The sequence below is a fragment of the Nannobrachium achirus genome (genome assembly GCF_963921795.1).
Source record: "Nannobrachium achirus genome assembly, chromosome: 1".
NCBI lineage: Eukaryota > Metazoa > Chordata > Actinopteri > Myctophiformes > Myctophidae > Nannobrachium > Nannobrachium achirus.
Window position 1 is genome coordinate 30,475,844 of NC_137810.1, and position 17,149 is coordinate 30,492,992.

The 17,149-nt window shown below is 43.2% G+C and overlaps 1 protein-coding gene across 2 annotated transcripts in view; it reads left to right on the forward strand.

Annotated features, from left to right (window-relative positions):
- niban1a (niban apoptosis regulator 1a) overlaps positions 1-16,120 on the forward strand; it is a 34,781-nt gene extending 18,661 nt beyond the window's left edge. Inside the window, exons 5-15 of one of the 2 annotated variants that reach the window (XM_080736152.1) lie at positions 681-845; positions 3,281-3,396; positions 4,927-5,031; positions 5,774-5,936; positions 9,391-9,581; positions 10,762-10,908; positions 11,676-11,786; positions 11,902-12,009; positions 12,205-12,316; positions 12,423-13,664; positions 13,737-16,120. In XM_080736152.1, the coding sequence (XP_080592278.1) occupies positions 681-845; positions 3,281-3,396; positions 4,927-5,031; positions 5,774-5,936; positions 9,391-9,581; positions 10,762-10,908; positions 11,676-11,786; positions 11,902-12,009; positions 12,205-12,316; positions 12,423-13,664; positions 13,737-14,374 (3,098 nt within the window). In that variant the 3' untranslated portion in view covers positions 14,375-16,120. Of the gene's footprint in view, positions 1-680; positions 846-3,280; positions 3,397-4,926; positions 5,032-5,773; positions 5,937-9,390; positions 9,582-10,761; positions 10,909-11,675; positions 11,787-11,901; positions 12,010-12,204; positions 12,317-12,422 lie in introns of both variants that reach the window. The other variant, XM_080736151.1, reaches the window with a different exon arrangement.
- Positions 16,121-17,149: the final 1,029 nt, after the last annotated feature.

Below are 17,149 nucleotides of genomic sequence, written 5' to 3' on the forward strand. Positions count from 1 at the left end.
TTTCCACCAGATGGCGACGACAGCCACTGCTCTGCCATTCACTAGTGAAGGCGCTGACGTCACTCGTTTGCGACTCTCTTTCTTTATTTACTAGCCTAGCCTAGCCTAGCCTAACCTAGCCTAGCCTAGCCTAGCCTAGCTTAGCCATTAGCTCCATTGTAGTCACTTGGACAGGGCGTTTATCGTGGGCTTGCCCAGGCCTTACGGCCTGGGCATAAATATAACGATTGCATTCACCACGGCTTCGTAACTCGCGCGGCGCTCCGCCGGCCGCGCGGCCCAAGGTCCGCTGGCCTTCGCGCCGCTTGCAATGTCGTGGACAATCGAGCGGCTCCGCCTGGAGGACGACGTTGTGGTGAGCGCTTGCTCCGCCCCGTGCGGCACCACGAGTGCTCCGTTTCTCGACCGTCCTGTTTCTCTAACAAACCGTGACATATATATATATTCCAACAATTTCGGGGACCCCCTGCAGTATCCCCACGGACCCCCTGTTGAAGACCCCTGTTCTAGATTGATGATACACTGATATGATACAAAACGTGTTTTAAGTTCAAAACGTTTTGAAAGTTGATTACCGGTATACAGTATGCAATTTTGCCATTTATTTGACAATCAACGCCAGTTGCTCACTACTAAATGTAAAGAGTGACTCCACCAAGTGCTATAATTGTGTCTTACAGATGTGAAGGAGGAGTTTGCGCCTCCACTGTCTGGTATGCCAGGACAGTTTCCCGTCTACCTGCGTCTGCCCTACCGTAGGGACTCCTACTTCTGCTTCCGGCAGGAGGCTAAGCAAGCCAGCTTCATCTCCATCATGTTAGACTGCATTCGCCACCAGAACCAAGGTAGGTCATTCTGAGGGAAAAATAGCCTCCTAATATAAAGTTAGCTTAGATATTGTGTTCTTAGGCCAGTGACCAGATAGTTGTTTCTAAGGATGGTGATGTTGGTTGGTACTAGGGCATTCACCAAATATTCGAATATTCGAATATTCGAATATCAAAGTCACTATTCGACGTTGTTCACTGAAGTCGAATATTTGATTATTTTTATTTTTTTATTTTCTCTTTAAAAAATATATAGTTTATGAAGCTTGGCTAGATAGGAAGTCATAAGAATGAGTTGTCAATGCCCCTGGTGGATGAATTCTTTAATGCTCTATACCAGGTGTTCTCAAACCTTTTTAGGCCACAACCCCCAAAATAAACATATTTGAACTGGGGACCCCCACCCTGACAAGCACTTGGAATTGTAGGTATTATATTTAATGTGACTTGGTTCCGCAGATAAATATTGTGAAAATAGCAGATCTACATGCGTTGTTAATGATGAATATTAATGATACAGTCTAACTGTCTGTAGAGAAACTTGTCATATGGAAGAAATGAATGGATGTCTTTAACTGGGTTTTTCGAGCTGCTCTTTGATCTATGCTAAGTTGTCAATGACAATGTCACGCATCAAACATAGCAGATCTACAGTACAAGCCAGCGACCCACCACATGTTTGTTTTTCCATGTGATTTTGAAAATAAAATGTTGTACTCTTATTAGCCAAAGATTTGGGACCTAACCAGGAAGATGCTCGACGCTTACAAATGTGTCTCACTGCAGCTGTCACCATGGCAACAGATTCCCCACACCAGCTCATGGCATGGCGTGTGCTTTTAATCAATTCACTTTTGAGACATCGACCACAAAGACACACTGACAGACCTTTCATGAATCATTACACTGATTTGCCTTGTGGCTATATTAGTTATTTGTCACTGTCAGAGCTAAATTAAACTAAAACCATGCTTGAAGGAGTTTGACAATATTGAGAATGAGATACTAATTGTCTCGTTGAACACTGCAAAAACTCAATTCTTATTAATTTGTTTGGTGTGTGTGTGTGTGTGTGTGTGTGTGTGTGTGTGTGTGTGTGTGTGTGTGTGTGTGTGGGTGGGGGGGGGGGGGGGGGGTGGAAGGGCTTTGTAATGAGGGTGTGAGCTATGACAAACTAATTATTGGGTGGGGGAACTGTTGTGAGTTGGAGGATGTAATTTTTTGTCTTCCATCTGACAGCAATTACAAAACACATCTGGTCACCTACAGTACAGTATTATTCCATAGGTACAGTAGGCACAGTGGGAATGTCTCTAGTTCAGAGCTACAGTAATTCCCTTCCACTGGGTGTGATGTCATTCATTGTATACAGATATTTACATTACACCAGTAAGATGCCTCAGGGCGACAAGCAGGGCGAGGTCACTCTGTGTCTTGGTCATCTGGCCAGTGATGTATATCGGACCAGTTACCCATATATGGAGACCCCTGTTACCCATATATGGAGATCCATGTACTGTATATGGAGATATGCTGTGAGAGCCCAAACATGCTTACTCAGTTATTCGTTATGTGAAAGTCCTTTGACGTATATGACATCTGACATCATACATACAATCCCTTTTATGCCCATACATGGAGATCCCTGTCTGTAGAACCAGCCACACAGATATGGGCTGTCTTGGCCACCTATCTTGGCCATAATATGGATTCTGTTAGTGTGGTATGTGGCCGATGTGGCCTCCATATATGGGCATTCCCATATGAAGTCCTGTTAGATATGGGCTTAATATTGATGACATCAGGGAACTCCATATATGGGCATAAAAGGGATTCTGTTAGTGTGGTTCCCCTGACATCACAGTGAAGTCAGAGCGGCAAACCCATTCTGTTAGAGTGGTTCCCCTGACATCACAGTGATTATGATTATATGTCAGAGCGGCAAACCATTGACCATAAAAAAGTGTACACGTCCAGACAGACGGAGTCGTGAAGTCGGAGTCATACCGAAGCACATTCACACTTGTAATCATGTTGTGTTGGCCCCATTCTTGAATGTGGCACATAGGATATTTAATTCATCAAAAACTGTATATTTACTGGAGACAGTCATACTCCTTTTTGACCAAGAGCTCTTTCATGTTTCAAGGTCTCTTCTTAGAACAGAGCAAAACAGTGTATTGTTTAAGGCATGTGAAACACAGTTTTGGTTTGTTTTTTAATTAAATGTGAGAGCTGTTTCTCATCCCAAAGTCTAAAGAGGAAAGTTGACAGTGATAACATAACATTGAAAGGATGCTTGAACTATGAGTTCATCCTACCCAATGTTAATGCCGGTCGAATAGGGCTGAGACCTTGCCCAAATATGGGGTCATAACCTGTAGATGACTGGCGTCATAGACTGGCCTTGGTATCCAATCCTATCTCTCATCTCCTCCCTCTGATTTTGTCAGACTTCCTAAAAAAGAAGACATGTGAGGTGCAGGCCTTCCTAAAGGCCATCCAATTCTACAGGCAGGACAAGGGCAAATACGAGGCCTGGGAGATGTTGCGTGGCAGCGACGTCAGGGTATGTTTCCATCTCTCTGTTTTCTATTTTTTTCAACCCTGCTTTGGTTTCATTTTGCATTGTCAGACTGTGTCTGTAAAATGGATAAAGCCTTGATCGTGGAATCACCTCCAAAACATCCTCAAATCAACAAACAGATGTTCAGTTAGCCAGGCCAAAAACCTTTGTACGGAGACCAAAGTTTCCATTTTTAAGCCATGTGGCAATGGAGCGCGCCTCGTTAGCGCTCGATAGGCTAATATGAGTCTGTCTGTGGAAGGTTTTGGGTGAGTGAAAAAGGTTTGTGTATACATCAAAGGCATGGCTCATGTTATTCCACTGTCAGGCTCTGTGTTATGTTTGCCAGAGGTAGTGAGCAACAGTGCTTTATTTTGTCATCGTCAGTAGAAACCTTGTATGTCCAAAACCATTTTCAGGAAAAGGAAAAAAAATAACCTTTGTTCCAATGGATCCAATAGTTATTATTTAGTCACAAGCTCTTGACCAAAGCATAGCAAAAATAACTTTCATGAAAGAAAGAAAGAAATTGATTAAATACAGAGATTCAAGGTTTCTGCCCGACAGCGACGATTAGTGAGAAAAGATAGGAGAGGGGGTGGTTGGTGCTGGACCCCACAGTCCTCCTCTCTATTCCCTTTAAAGGTGATGTAGGAATCTGAGCAGTTAATGATGTAATAATAGTATAATTAGTCTATTGTTGAGCTGTGTGTGTTCACATGGGGTTTAGGGTTGACAGGAAGTTCAACTAGCTACAGGAAACCACTGCTAATTCTGACAGGAGGCTGCCATTGTCTCTTCTCACCTACAGTACATACCTCTGCACACATATATGTCCACCATGCACTGGCACTCACTGCATGTGAGTGCCAGTGTGTGCACTTGTTCATGTGTGCATACGGAGACGTGCACACACACACACACACACACACACACACACACACACACACACACACACACACACGCGCACACGCACACACACACACACACACACACACACACACACACACACACACACACACACACACACACCGACTTGCGGTTGACTCACCTCATTGTGCCTTTTAGGCATGTTAGGTAGGTGTGAGTACATATCACATATATGCAGGGAACACACACACGTCAGAGGTAAAAATTCAATGGAATGAAAGTAATGTTGGTAGTGGCAGAGACACAGCAGACAGGAGTTTCACTGTGTGGTTTCACTATGTTATTTATAACCATGCTTGCTGAGTCACAAACCTATAATATCATATCTGAGGCTTCTGCTATTCACTCATATCATACACATATTTATCTATATGTGTATGTCCGTGTGTGTGTGTGTGTGTGTGTGTGTGTGTGTGTGTGTGTGTGTGCGTGCGTGCGTGCGTGTGTGTGTGTGTGTGTGTGTGTGTGTGTGTGTGTGTGTGTGTGTGTGCGTGCGTGCGTGCGTGCGTGCGTGCGTGCGTGCGTGCGTGCGTGCGTGCGTGCGTGCGTGCGTGCGTGCGTGCGTGCGTGCGTGTGTGTGTGCGTGCGTGTGCGTGTATTCAGGTGATGGCCAACCTAGTGATGGAGCCGCTGCTGCCATACCTGGAGAAGGACATGTTACCCCGCCTCAAAGCTAAGAAGACAGAGAAGAAGAGAGTGTGGTTTGCTGTGAGTCAAGTTTATTATTGATTATTTATTTATTGACCAGTAATGACCACACATTCATTATATTGTTCAGTATGCTTATGGTTATTGTAATTACTATGTACAGATGACCACAATGGAAATATATATATACAGTATATATATTTTTTTAATCCTCTGTGATGCTACTGTACTGTATGTCTGGAAGTGCTATTTGGCTCTTTTCATTTGATATATTGCCAAATAAAATCTATAAATCATCAATCAATCCCTATCCCTATCATGACATGGGCATGGCGAGCATTAGGTAAACATTAGCCGAAAATCGCAGATCTACAAGTTCACAAAGTATCACAACACAACACATTGTGTGCTTGTAGATCAGAGAAATAAAACTCTTTGTGGTAGTCGTTGTTGTCCTCATAATATGTAATATGAGTCACTTTGAGTCAGTGTACTGACAGTCTACTGTACATGGTCGCTTGTTATCATGTTACGTCATCTATGTATTGTCATAACACATGTGACCCACAAACAAAAGGTACACATCCACCCACCCAATCTAGTGCACATGCGTAAACACACGCCGTCACGCACACACAAACAAACAAACAAACAAACGCATGCACATACACCACCAGAGACATTTAAAGACATTCATGTAATGGAGTAGACGGGATTGACACACTCTCATTCAGAGGGTTTCCTTAGCATACAATTAAGTGAATTATTGAATTGAATGGAACCAATCCCTCCCTTCCATCAGACGGTGGAGGCAGCGTACATCCTGGTGCAGGAGTGTCTGCTGGAGGGACTGGCAGCGCTGAAGGAGGAGTGTCGTACCTCAGTCCGCCAACAGGAGGTGCTGATCCACTCTGACATGGACCAGATCCTCAGCTCAAGAGTCACTCTGGAGAACAAGCTCCGAGGTAATGTGCTACATTAATACTGCCAATACCGTTACTTTTCCCTTTTGTAGTGGTTTTAGGGAAATCATGACTTTCAATCTTACCGCTATTAATTTGTTGTTGAGACAACGTTTCATTTATAGCAGTACATCTGAGCTGAAGCCAAAAATGTTGATATTGACTGCAGGAATTTGCATTTTGTTGATGGTAATGGTAGTCATATATTGTATGCTAGTGGATCATGGGAATTTTCTCTGTCAATGGGTTGTATGATATCATAAATGTTGTTGTACCAAGTGGTTTCTGTTATTTCTGTATACATGTCTTCTAGTCCCTAATAAGTGAACTGCACCAATAATACCTATGGTAACACTGCACCAAATTACTGGTTTCGCCATCATGATAGTCCAAACCTGTCCCAACTTTACAATTATCTGCATCTGGTTGACTCATTCTCATATGCCTCAGGTTGAGGTTGTCAGTGGATCTGATTAATGTGGGCTTAAAATGTTATTGCTTCGCTGTTATTACTTGTGGCCTGCGTCTCCGCCATGTCCACCGACTAATGCTAATGCAATTCAACAGTTCTCATGACAAATTACTGCAAAATAATCATGTCGATGAAATCGTGATTCTAAATTGTTTAATTGTGCAGCCTTAGAATGAAGGCTATTTTGACAACTGTTTTTCCAGTGCTACTTTTGTTTGTATCTTTACCTTTATCAGTCAGATGCCTCTCAGTCTCATTGCTGTCAAGTGTCAGGACTGGCTACATTCCACTGTGATAAATGCGAATGAGACTGCCTCTGGATAATTGGTGTACAGCTGCTTAGAACCCATTTAGACGAGAAGATTCAGTGAGCATTGTACAAGCAATCCATCACGTTGTATTTGTCATAAACGTCAGAATGTCATAAATGTCACGTATGGTATGTGTGTCACTTTTATAATGCAGAACAAAAGCATGTTAAGCTAAGCTTCCAAGATGTATTAGAATAGGCCATGTGCTAATTCTTTGACACTAAGGAACAAATTGAAAGTCTAGAAAGTGATTTTGGAATGTAGTGGTTACCAAATATTTTCACTGTACAAAAATACATTAAATGAATCACTTATTTCAAAAATAGTGAAAATAGACAATCTACATTAAAACGTACAACCTCATTATCTACCACACCATCTACAACCTCACGACGTCTGAGCTTGTAGATAGTCTATTTGAAAATAAATATGTATATTGACTAAAAAGTCAATAGAACTGTGTCCACAACCCAAATATGGCTTCTGGCACACTGTTTGTTTATGAATCCAGAGAACCGTGACTAATCAGTCCATTTCTGTGCTTGAATATCAGGATGGGTAGATTCACAGTGTCCTCACAGCGTGTCAATATGCTGCAGTGATAACATCACAGTTAGGAGACTTATGTTCCCACACAACAGCAGTCAGTGAGACAACAAACACAATGCAACACTTAGGCTTCGTCAGCGTTTCCACAGTACACATTTGAGAGTCATTGTGAGTCAGTCAGTCAGTCAGTCTGTGTGTGTGTGTGTGTGTGTGTGTGTGTGTGTGTGTGTGTGTGTGTGTGTGTGTGTGTGTGTGTGTGTGTGTGTGTGTGTGTGTGTGTGTGTGTGTGTGTGTGTGTGTGAGAGAGAGAGAGAGAGAGAGAGAGAGCGAGAGAGTGGTGGAGTAGAGGCTTAACTATGTTTTGGGCATGTCTTTTCTTCTGTGTGTTACGTGTGTGTCTGTGATATAATTAGTTTGGGTCTGGCAGAGATGCCTGGAACAGACCCAGGCTGTTTATTGGGGCGTGGGCTTTTTGTGATTCTGTATTTGGGTTTTTGTGGTTAAAGTAGATGAGTTCAACATGAGTTCTTACATAAGCCTTTTATTCACACAGCTTTGATACAAATACCTGGATTATAATGATACAGACTTTCTATGGATGGGAAGATACTCTTTTCGTCTTTCAACATACTGTATAACCCATGCTTACCGAAGTTAATCTTCAATTAAAGCCATTCAGTTTCATTTATTAAAACAGTGAATCTCATTTTTCATATACAATATACAGATGTAGTAAATCTGTGTAAGATAGATAATCAAGGCATCTACACAATTGCTCCAAAAGAGCTGCTCCGTCTCCGTGGCCAAAGACTGTGGTTGAATCGGGATGATTTGGGAAGCTCATAGATGTGTATGAACAACTGAACAATGGTGCTTTGAAAGAGCAAACAGAATAAAGCATACGCATCCATCCATAGTTAAAGCCAGGTGCATAGGGCAGAGACAAATACTAAGAAAAAACAGAGTCTGCACACTACAGGCGCACACTGGATTACCACCGAAGGTGATGTTTCAAGCCGAAGTGGACACTGCTGCTCAAAACGTGACCTTTGGTGCTGGATCCATTGTGCTATGAAAGAGTACTCATGCTCATTACTCAATACATTAAAGCTATACTGTGTAAGTTGCTAAACTAGTGGTCAGTCGCGGTATTGCTTTTTTCGTCCGTTTTTCGCCCGGAGTCGCCGCAGACCACCGCCGCGGACCACCGGAGCGGGGCCGCAAACCACCGCGACCGATACGAATCCGTAGAAGGGTAGAACGTAATTTTCTGGACAGGATTTGGGGATTAAGAGGTTAAGAATCCTTCACCATCGTAAACACTGGTTGCTGAGGGAGGCTACTTCCTGAAGAGACGGCAGAGACGCTGTGATTGGCCGGTAGTGTATCATGTGTGTATGATCCGCGATGTGATTGGCCAACGTATACACAACGTATACAGATGATGCAGATGACGTAATTTTGCCGCAAAATTCTCCCCCCCTCACGGCTCATAGAAAACATATAAAGAGAAGGCTTTAGAAGCTGAAAATAACGGAGTGGGTGTTCTAAAACTTTAGCGATTTAACAGTTAGGACAATTTTAAGATTTGTTTTATAAAAAAAGTTACATGGTATAACTTTAAGTTGAATGGTGTTTAGTTTGCGTAAATTACGTTGGAGTGGTAGGCCTACTGTAAGAAAACTACAAGCAAAATGCCTGTCAATTGAGGTCATCCACAGTGCTTCTTTCCTAATGACGCCCTAGCAAAGATTTGCGTTGTTAGCCCAGCCTTACTTCCAGTTTGGGCAGTGTATGACACAGTACTGCACAGCAAAATCTAGTAGTCCAGTATTGAAGCGTGGTTAGCTTGTAGATTGGTTCTTTACAACAAGCCATACTGTTTTGTGATGGAGTATAAATTGAGAATGACAACATAAATCTAATCTAAAATAGCCGATCTAGAAGCTTTGTGAGCTTGTACATTTTACATTCTTTTTGTACGTACTATTTTTGAAGAATTGTTGAACATTTTGAAAAATCTTGGAAAATTGTAAAAGAAATGTTTGAATAATTTAGGTAAATATAGTGTAAATATAGGGTTCATGTGGTTTATTCTAAATGCCTCTCCTCTCCCCTCCTGCAGCTAGTGTATCAGAGCCAGCAGAGAAGTTCTGTTCTGAGAGCATCCAGCCCTACCTGGCCTCTGTCCTGGACGAGCTGATGGAGCCAATCAGCTCAGGGTTCGGGGAGGCGCGGCATCTGAGTGACAGCATGATGGACCAACTGTGCAAGGACTTTGAGGAAGTGGGCGGGGTTACAGATAACCTAAAGAAGGTATGTTTGCTCTTAGGTCCTTGTTTTCCTTTCTCCACTCACTAGAAAGGGCTTTATTGGCATGAGAAAGTAAGCAATTTACCCCGAGTGAGAGGACATTATGCTCTGATAATGTCCTGTGTTAGGGTGTTATCGGACGAGGCGAAGCCGAGTCCGATAACACCCTAACACAGGACATTATCAGAGCATAATGTCCGACCCCGAGTGGTAAATAGCTTTTCTACCACTTTTTCCCTTATACATGAAAGAAAACACATAGTTGTAACTTGCAAGGATCTTAAGTTACAATCATTATTGCCTATAAAACTTCCGCGAGACAGCAGATAGTTCCACCAACAACATCTTCTACTCACCAACAGATGGCGCCAACTCCATACTAATCCATGCGTCTAGCTTACAGCTAAGCTAACGTCAGTTAAAAGCACCGTTCCGGCCGTAAATAGAGGCTGTTCGCTTCCAGAAAGGCATAGGTTCAGAGAAAAGGGGCTTTAAAGTTGGCGGATTGCATTGGATCCAAATAAATCGGCGACGATAGTACGCACGTTAGTAAACATAGGACCGCTGCGACCTTCATTTGTTGGTTGGGGGAAAGGTGTTCCGACTACCTCCTGAAGTCCTCGGATGTACACTGAGGCGCATTGATCTCGGACAAGTCATCACACAACTTTGCGGCAGTTGTCCTCTCATAACCTCCGGAATTTAGCCAATCAGAATCCAGTATTTGAACACGTGACTCGAAAAAGTGGTAGAAACATACGTTTACATTGGCAAAGCAGATGTGTACACAATACAATACAATACAATACAATACGATCAATCAATACAATACAATTACAATCAAAACAAAATAAAACTGTTTTCATGTATTAACTAAGGTTACTCAATGCAGCAGTGCAGGGATATAGACAATGATTAGAAGTCTTTCATTCATTCATTCTCTCAAACCATTCACTCTTTCCTTCCTTCCTCTCTGGTCTCCCTCTCCTCCCTTGTGTTTCTACTCTCCTTTGCTCGCCCTATCCCTCTCCTCTCTCTACATGCTTTGAGTCATTTCATACACTACTGGTCAAGCGTAACCAATGATAAGTCTATTGAGCTACAAAAGCTGTTATCTCCTTCTCTCTCTCCCTCTCACTGCATTTCTCTCACTCCATCCCTCTCTCTCTTTCTCCCTCTGCAGTCCTTGGTCAAGATGGCAAGGCCTGACCTGTTGAGCTGTTACCAGAAGATCAGTTCTCTACAGGAGAAACTCCATCACCTGCAGGAGCGTTTTGGCTATTCAAACATCACCAGTTTGATACACTGTGCACAGATAGACCTACAGCAGGTACAGATCCCCCCACCAACACCCTCACATGCACGCGCACACACGCACGCACGCACGCACGCACGCACGCACGCACGCACGCACGCACGCACGCACGCACACACACACACACACACACACACACACACACACACAAACATTTATTCCATTCTCTCTCTGTCTCTGGGCCAAGTGGCCCAGTGACATTTTCCACACATCATTACCCAACCGTCAGCGTTGCACCATTTTCACACAACTACACAAATGTGTCTGTTGCTCTCAGCTACAGTGAGCATGTGTGTGAGTTGTGGAAATGTCTGATTCAATGATTCCACAAACAACTTTATAATGTTCCCAGCATGTTCCCTACCATTATATTCAGTGAGTAGCTTATTGTCACAACACTACCGAGGCTGTTCATTTGTCACTTGATAAACACATTTGTACAGCATAGTGTTTCTAAATGTACAGAGAAGTACATACAGAGAAATTTGGAGGGTGCTGGAAGCAATATTTTTTAAAGTGGGGTGCTGATGTGTGAGGGGGGCCCCCCTGACCATGATACATGATACTGATTATGTCAGTATCATGGTTAGTACCATGTCAGTATCATGGTCAGTAGTATTCATGTCTGTATCATGGTCAGTATCATGTATGTACCATGGTCAGTATCATGTCAGTATTGTGTTAGTTGCGTTCCAGTTAAGAAATGTTCGTTCCACTTCAGTATACTGTATACATACAGTATAGCACTGGACGTTTAAATCCTCTCTTTGTGTTTGGTTCAGCTGATGACGAATGCCGCCTACACGTTTGAGCAGCTGATGACCAAGGCTATCCAGGATAACCCGGACAATGCAGGCTCTGCCATAGAGAAGGCCAAACACAGGGTGCTCAAGGTCAGACCCAGTGATATTCTGTATTCCATCATACACTGTTGTACTGAAGAGAAACAATGCATCTGAAAATACCAAAATATGTTAACAGCTGCTGTTTCAACTCTGTGCCCTGTAGCAATATGACTATGACAGCAGCACAGTGAGGAAGAGGATCGTTCAGGAGGCTCTAGTTTCCATCACCCTGCCCCACATCAAGAAGAACCTGGCTCCCACCTGCAGGACTGTGAGTCACAATACATACATACAAGTGTACATGTACACACACGCACGCACGCGCGTGCACACACAGACACACACAATGTAAAATGTGCACAAATGCATTGCTTATACATTTACATGTGCTTCTTGCAAATACTCGGACAGTAACACAAACAAGTAGACCTCTATGAACACATCTGTCTGTTTTCTCTCTGGATAGGCTCTGGAGGGTCTCGAGCAGTTCATCTATGCGGACCATTCCAACTTTGTCCATGTGGAGAACATTTACGAGGGCATCCTACTGCAGACCCTCGACAAGGAAATCACCAAAGGTATAGTAATACAAATTATAACGAAAATAATATACCATAAGTGCCAAAACACTGTGGGTCACAGTACATCTAAATCTCTTCCTCTTTCCATTTTCTTGTCTTTCAGTGGTGTCGGAGGCAGCCAGCCTGAAGAAACACAACCTGTTCACAGACAGCAGAGACCTCCTTAACCAGTCCAGCCGCTCAAGCCTCTCCTCGCCGTCTGCGTCCACCCCAGGTAGCCCAGTCAGGGGCCTGGCATCCACCTCGCCATCCTCCCAAAGACCTTCTCCTCCTTCTCCTCTGGTGACTAACGGCCTGTCTCCAGTTGTGAGTCAAGACAGCATCGCAGTGGAGGAACAGCAGGTGCCAGGTCAAGCCGAGACGGGCGCGGCGCTTGCTGTTGTGCCCGTCGTCGCTGAGGCGCGGAAGTCTGAAGAAGCAGAGGTCTCTCAAAGTGACGGCGTCGGCTCCCCTGAGCAGCAACCAGCATCTGTTGAGAATGCAACAGAGGTCAGCATGGTCCATGTTGCTTCAGTGCAAGAGGACATTCCTGATTCGGCTGAAGCAGTGCCCTTAGCAGAAACTGTAGCGGTTGAACCTGAAAAAGAAGATGCCGTTGTTGAACCAGCAAAAGTAGAGGCAGCTATTGAACCTGAGAAAAAAGATGCCGGTGTTGAACCAGCGAAAGTAGAGGCAGCCATTGAACCTGAGAAAAAAGATGCAGGTGTTGAACCAGCGAAAGTAGAGGCAGCCATTGAACCTGAGAAAAAAGATGCCAGTGTTGGACCAGCGAAAGTAGAGGCAGCCATTGAACCTGAGAAAAAATATGCCGGTGTTGGACCAGCGAAAGTAGAGGCAGCCATTGAACTTGAGAAAGAAGATGCAGGTGTTGAACCAGCAAAAGTAGAGACAGCCGTTGAAGAACCTGAGAAAGAAGATAAAGGTGTTGAAAAAGCGAAAGAAGAGGCAGCCATTGAACCTGAGAAAGAAGATGCAGGTGTTGAACAAATGAAACCAGAGGCAGGTGTTGAACCTGAGAAAGCTGAGGCAGGTATTGAACCTGAGAAGGTAGTGGCCAGTGTTGAACCTGAGAAAACGGACAAAGCTGAGAAAGTAGAGGCAGGTGTTGAACCTGAGAAAGCAGCGACAGCTTTTGAACCAGAGAAAACTGAGGCAACTGTTGAACCAGAAACTCACTGCACCAGCGCCCCAACCCCAATAGTAACAGCATTGTCGCAAAATCCCGGTAATGTAGAAAGTGTGGCAGCAAAGGCAGACGCAGAAAAACCAGAAGCACCACAGAGTGGCGCCTCTGTCTCAAGCCTTGATGCTGTTCCTGTTCCATCCTCAGCCCCAGAGCCTGCAGGTGAACCAGTTCCTGCAGCCAAATTAGCAGAATCCTCAGCCCCAGAGCCTGCAGGTGAACCAGTTCCTGCAGCCAAATTAGCAGAAGGCATGGACTCCCTAACAGTAACTGTCACTGAGGGAGATTCACAAGATCAGGTAATTGATGCAGAGGCTCCCTCTAGTGGTGGAGAACCTGTAAGTGTGTCCAGTAATGGCAGCCTTGAACCAGAGGCAAATACTGACCTGGGGACCACCTCATCTTCTCTGAATGTGTCGATGGGAGTGGAATCCCCACAGTCAGTGGTAGAGTCCATGGAGGGAGACAAAGCACAGAGCAGCGAAGATGAAGGCTCAACAACCTCCGACCTCTTGGAGGAGGAGGAGGTCAATTCCAGTGAATCGCCTGTGAGCTCAGACGAGCATCCTGCTGATGCGTCGGAAGAAGCATCTGTAGCCCCTAGCAGCGACCCTTCTGCTCCAGAACTGACAGAGGTCACTGCAGATGCTAACCACAATATAGCATCGCCCCCCAGCACAAGCTTGGAATCGTCAGTGACAGCGTCAGCAGCCCCTGCATCAGCAGCCCCCATTGGGCCTGGTGAAGACAGCGCTGATTCTGAGAGCACGCCACTTGACTCTATCCTGGCAATCCGCGGCCTGGTGGAGGAAGTGATTGAGGTGGAGGAACTACTGCAGCGTTACCCTAGTGGAGTTCCTATGGACAACTGATGCATTGCAGCACAGTTATGTTCAATAGGGGGACTAACTACAATGACACATGGGCACATTTGTGACACGGTAGAGAGAATATTCCCTCTGCGGGGAGTAGGCATGTGGGACAGAATCCATCCATCCATCCATTCGCGAATAGCACAGTGAGGTGTAATGGACAGTAGACAAAGGCATAGACATTACAAAAATGTTTAGATATACTGTAAGTGTTGACAAATTACCTACCTAATTGAACTGTATTAAACTAGCCAAATAAGACAAGAAAGAACATCGGCTGCGGAGAGAATGTTTAACTGTTACCAGAGCTTCCATAACACTCAAATGTATACAGTACATTATGCATGAAATGAATGTAAATAATTAATACAAATCATTTATACAAATCATCTCTATGGCATTTAAGTAGGGCATGACTAACGGGAGATGGGCTCAAAACCATCTTTAGCACCAAGATAAGATTTGTCTTTGGGGCTGACTGTCTTGGCACCAGGTCTCTTTAATGCCTAGTTAAGATGAGATAAACCGCTTTGAGACAGATTTATATTTAGTAGATCTGCTATTTTCAGCATGCGACACACCGCCATACAACAGAGCATAAATTAAGCATAGAATGTTGCGGAGAAAAAATGGTAGCGGTCTGAATTACTCCTTAGTAAGACCAAGTTTGGGGCTGTGTATTTTTTCGATGTGTGATTTATCTACTCATCTTATCTACATCATTACAATTTCACTATAGGATTTTCAATATTGTGGGTTTAAAAAAATACAGATAAAATTGTAAATGACATGTACTTTAAACAGAAACGACAGGTCTGTCTACGGTTCCGTTTGTAATCATATGCACTGCATTTGAAGTGTCTGTGTCAGCATCACTGCCAAATACATGTTATATGTTTAGCCAAAGGGTTTTTACATTAGAGATTTTATTTCTGATTTTATGTGACAATGTTGTGACTAACTGAAGGATTATAACTTTTTATACCACTATCATCTCTCAAAACACAAGTAGCAAGTAGTCGATCGAAGTGCCTTAAGATGCCTCTGTGAGCTTGTTTCACATGGAGATTTAATTGCCTTAAACCTTGCTTCCTACATGAAGGATGGCAGACCTTTTCATTATGGTTACGGTTGCCATAGAGACTGGTACCCTGACTGTGTACACCACTGTTTCCCAAACAGTGGGTTGGGACCCATGTGGGTTGCGAGTAAATAACTCTTTATTTTTGTTTTCAACATTTTCACTGTTTTGGAAGAGCGAGAGAAGGGAGAGATCAAATTTCTCTTTTGGGTCTCGAGCTAAAATGTTTGGTAACCACTGGTGTACAGTATTCATGGGCTGGTATTTCAGCGCCACCAAGTGCCTCTGCTCATCGCTACACAGTCCAAGTACAGACATCAGGCAGCTACAAGCTACATGTATAATGTGAGTGAGAAGAAGGTGGGGAGGAAAGCTGTAGCCTGTGGCTAGCCATTTTCCTCGGATGAAGAGTGTTTGTAAATTGAAATAATTATGAAATGGAGTTCATAAAATGCCCTCACACTACTGTTTGAAGTCCCAGTCGTCCACTGCTTGTGTTAGGAAAAAACGAATAATAAATACTTTTATCGACATTAAAATAACTACGGCCTGTGTTCATATTCATTCCCAGTATACTTTCTTTCCCCTCTTGACAGAATCCTGTTTAGATGTTTGTGTGCACTGTGCAACTACATTTGTATGGAGTCTGAGATGTTTATTTAATAAATTGCACCACAAAAAGAAAAAAGGCTATTCAGTACTTTTAATAGGCCAGAGGCGTTCCAGGCACATGAAAGACATTAACAAATAACAGTGTTGATACTGATAAGCTGAATTCCTAAAGCATGTTCACATTTGTTTTCTACCATAATGGGAAAACATTATAGGCCGTCAGTATTTCTTCAAATACAGTATTAATTTTCAAACAATAAAATATTTTCTTCCAGTACCTAGTTACTTACAGTTTATTCCAGTGTTACCTCCTAGGCTGTTTATAGAGAATAAGTAACAACAAACATATATACAAATGCAAAGCACTTTAGTCATTGAATCTTTGATAACAGGTTAGACCCAAGAGATTGCAACAACACACCACTTTCTATTAGTTCTGATTCTATGATCAGGACATAAACACCTTTAGCATCCTTGAGAATAATGATACATTTATATTTACTCCCGATTGATACATCTGCTGAAGGTCTTTGTTGTTCAGTTTACACTGCCTCAGAATGGTGTAGTTTCATTAAATGCAGAGGTTCCGGTGGTCAAATGTAACATTCTATAATGTCATGTAAGCTACTCATACATAGGGAATGCAATTCATCATGAAACATTAGACCCCTAGTTATAAAACAATAAATTAACATAAGCGCACATAATGTGTTCCCTTGAATTACATGGTCAATGTCAACACAAATATTATGTACATATAAATTAAATAATAAGATCTAAAGTGAACGGTGAGACTTGATATAGAACAATTCCCAGCCAATATCAAGCAGGTGACTAGATATGGCAGCCATATTGTCACAGCCAAGCAATTTTCGCTTTTGGTCATAAAGAAGTATGTAGTGCTTAAGTGGTTAATAATAATAAGTATCATTGTAACACCTGTGAAGGAACTAATGGCTGCCGTGAAAAAGGTCTCTTCTGTTTTTGAGCGGTGCTAACTGCTCCTACGTCTGGCTTTCTGTGTAGGTCCCTAAGTCCGTATGAGTGTCCGTATGAGCACGGAACTCCGTGTATGGAGATAA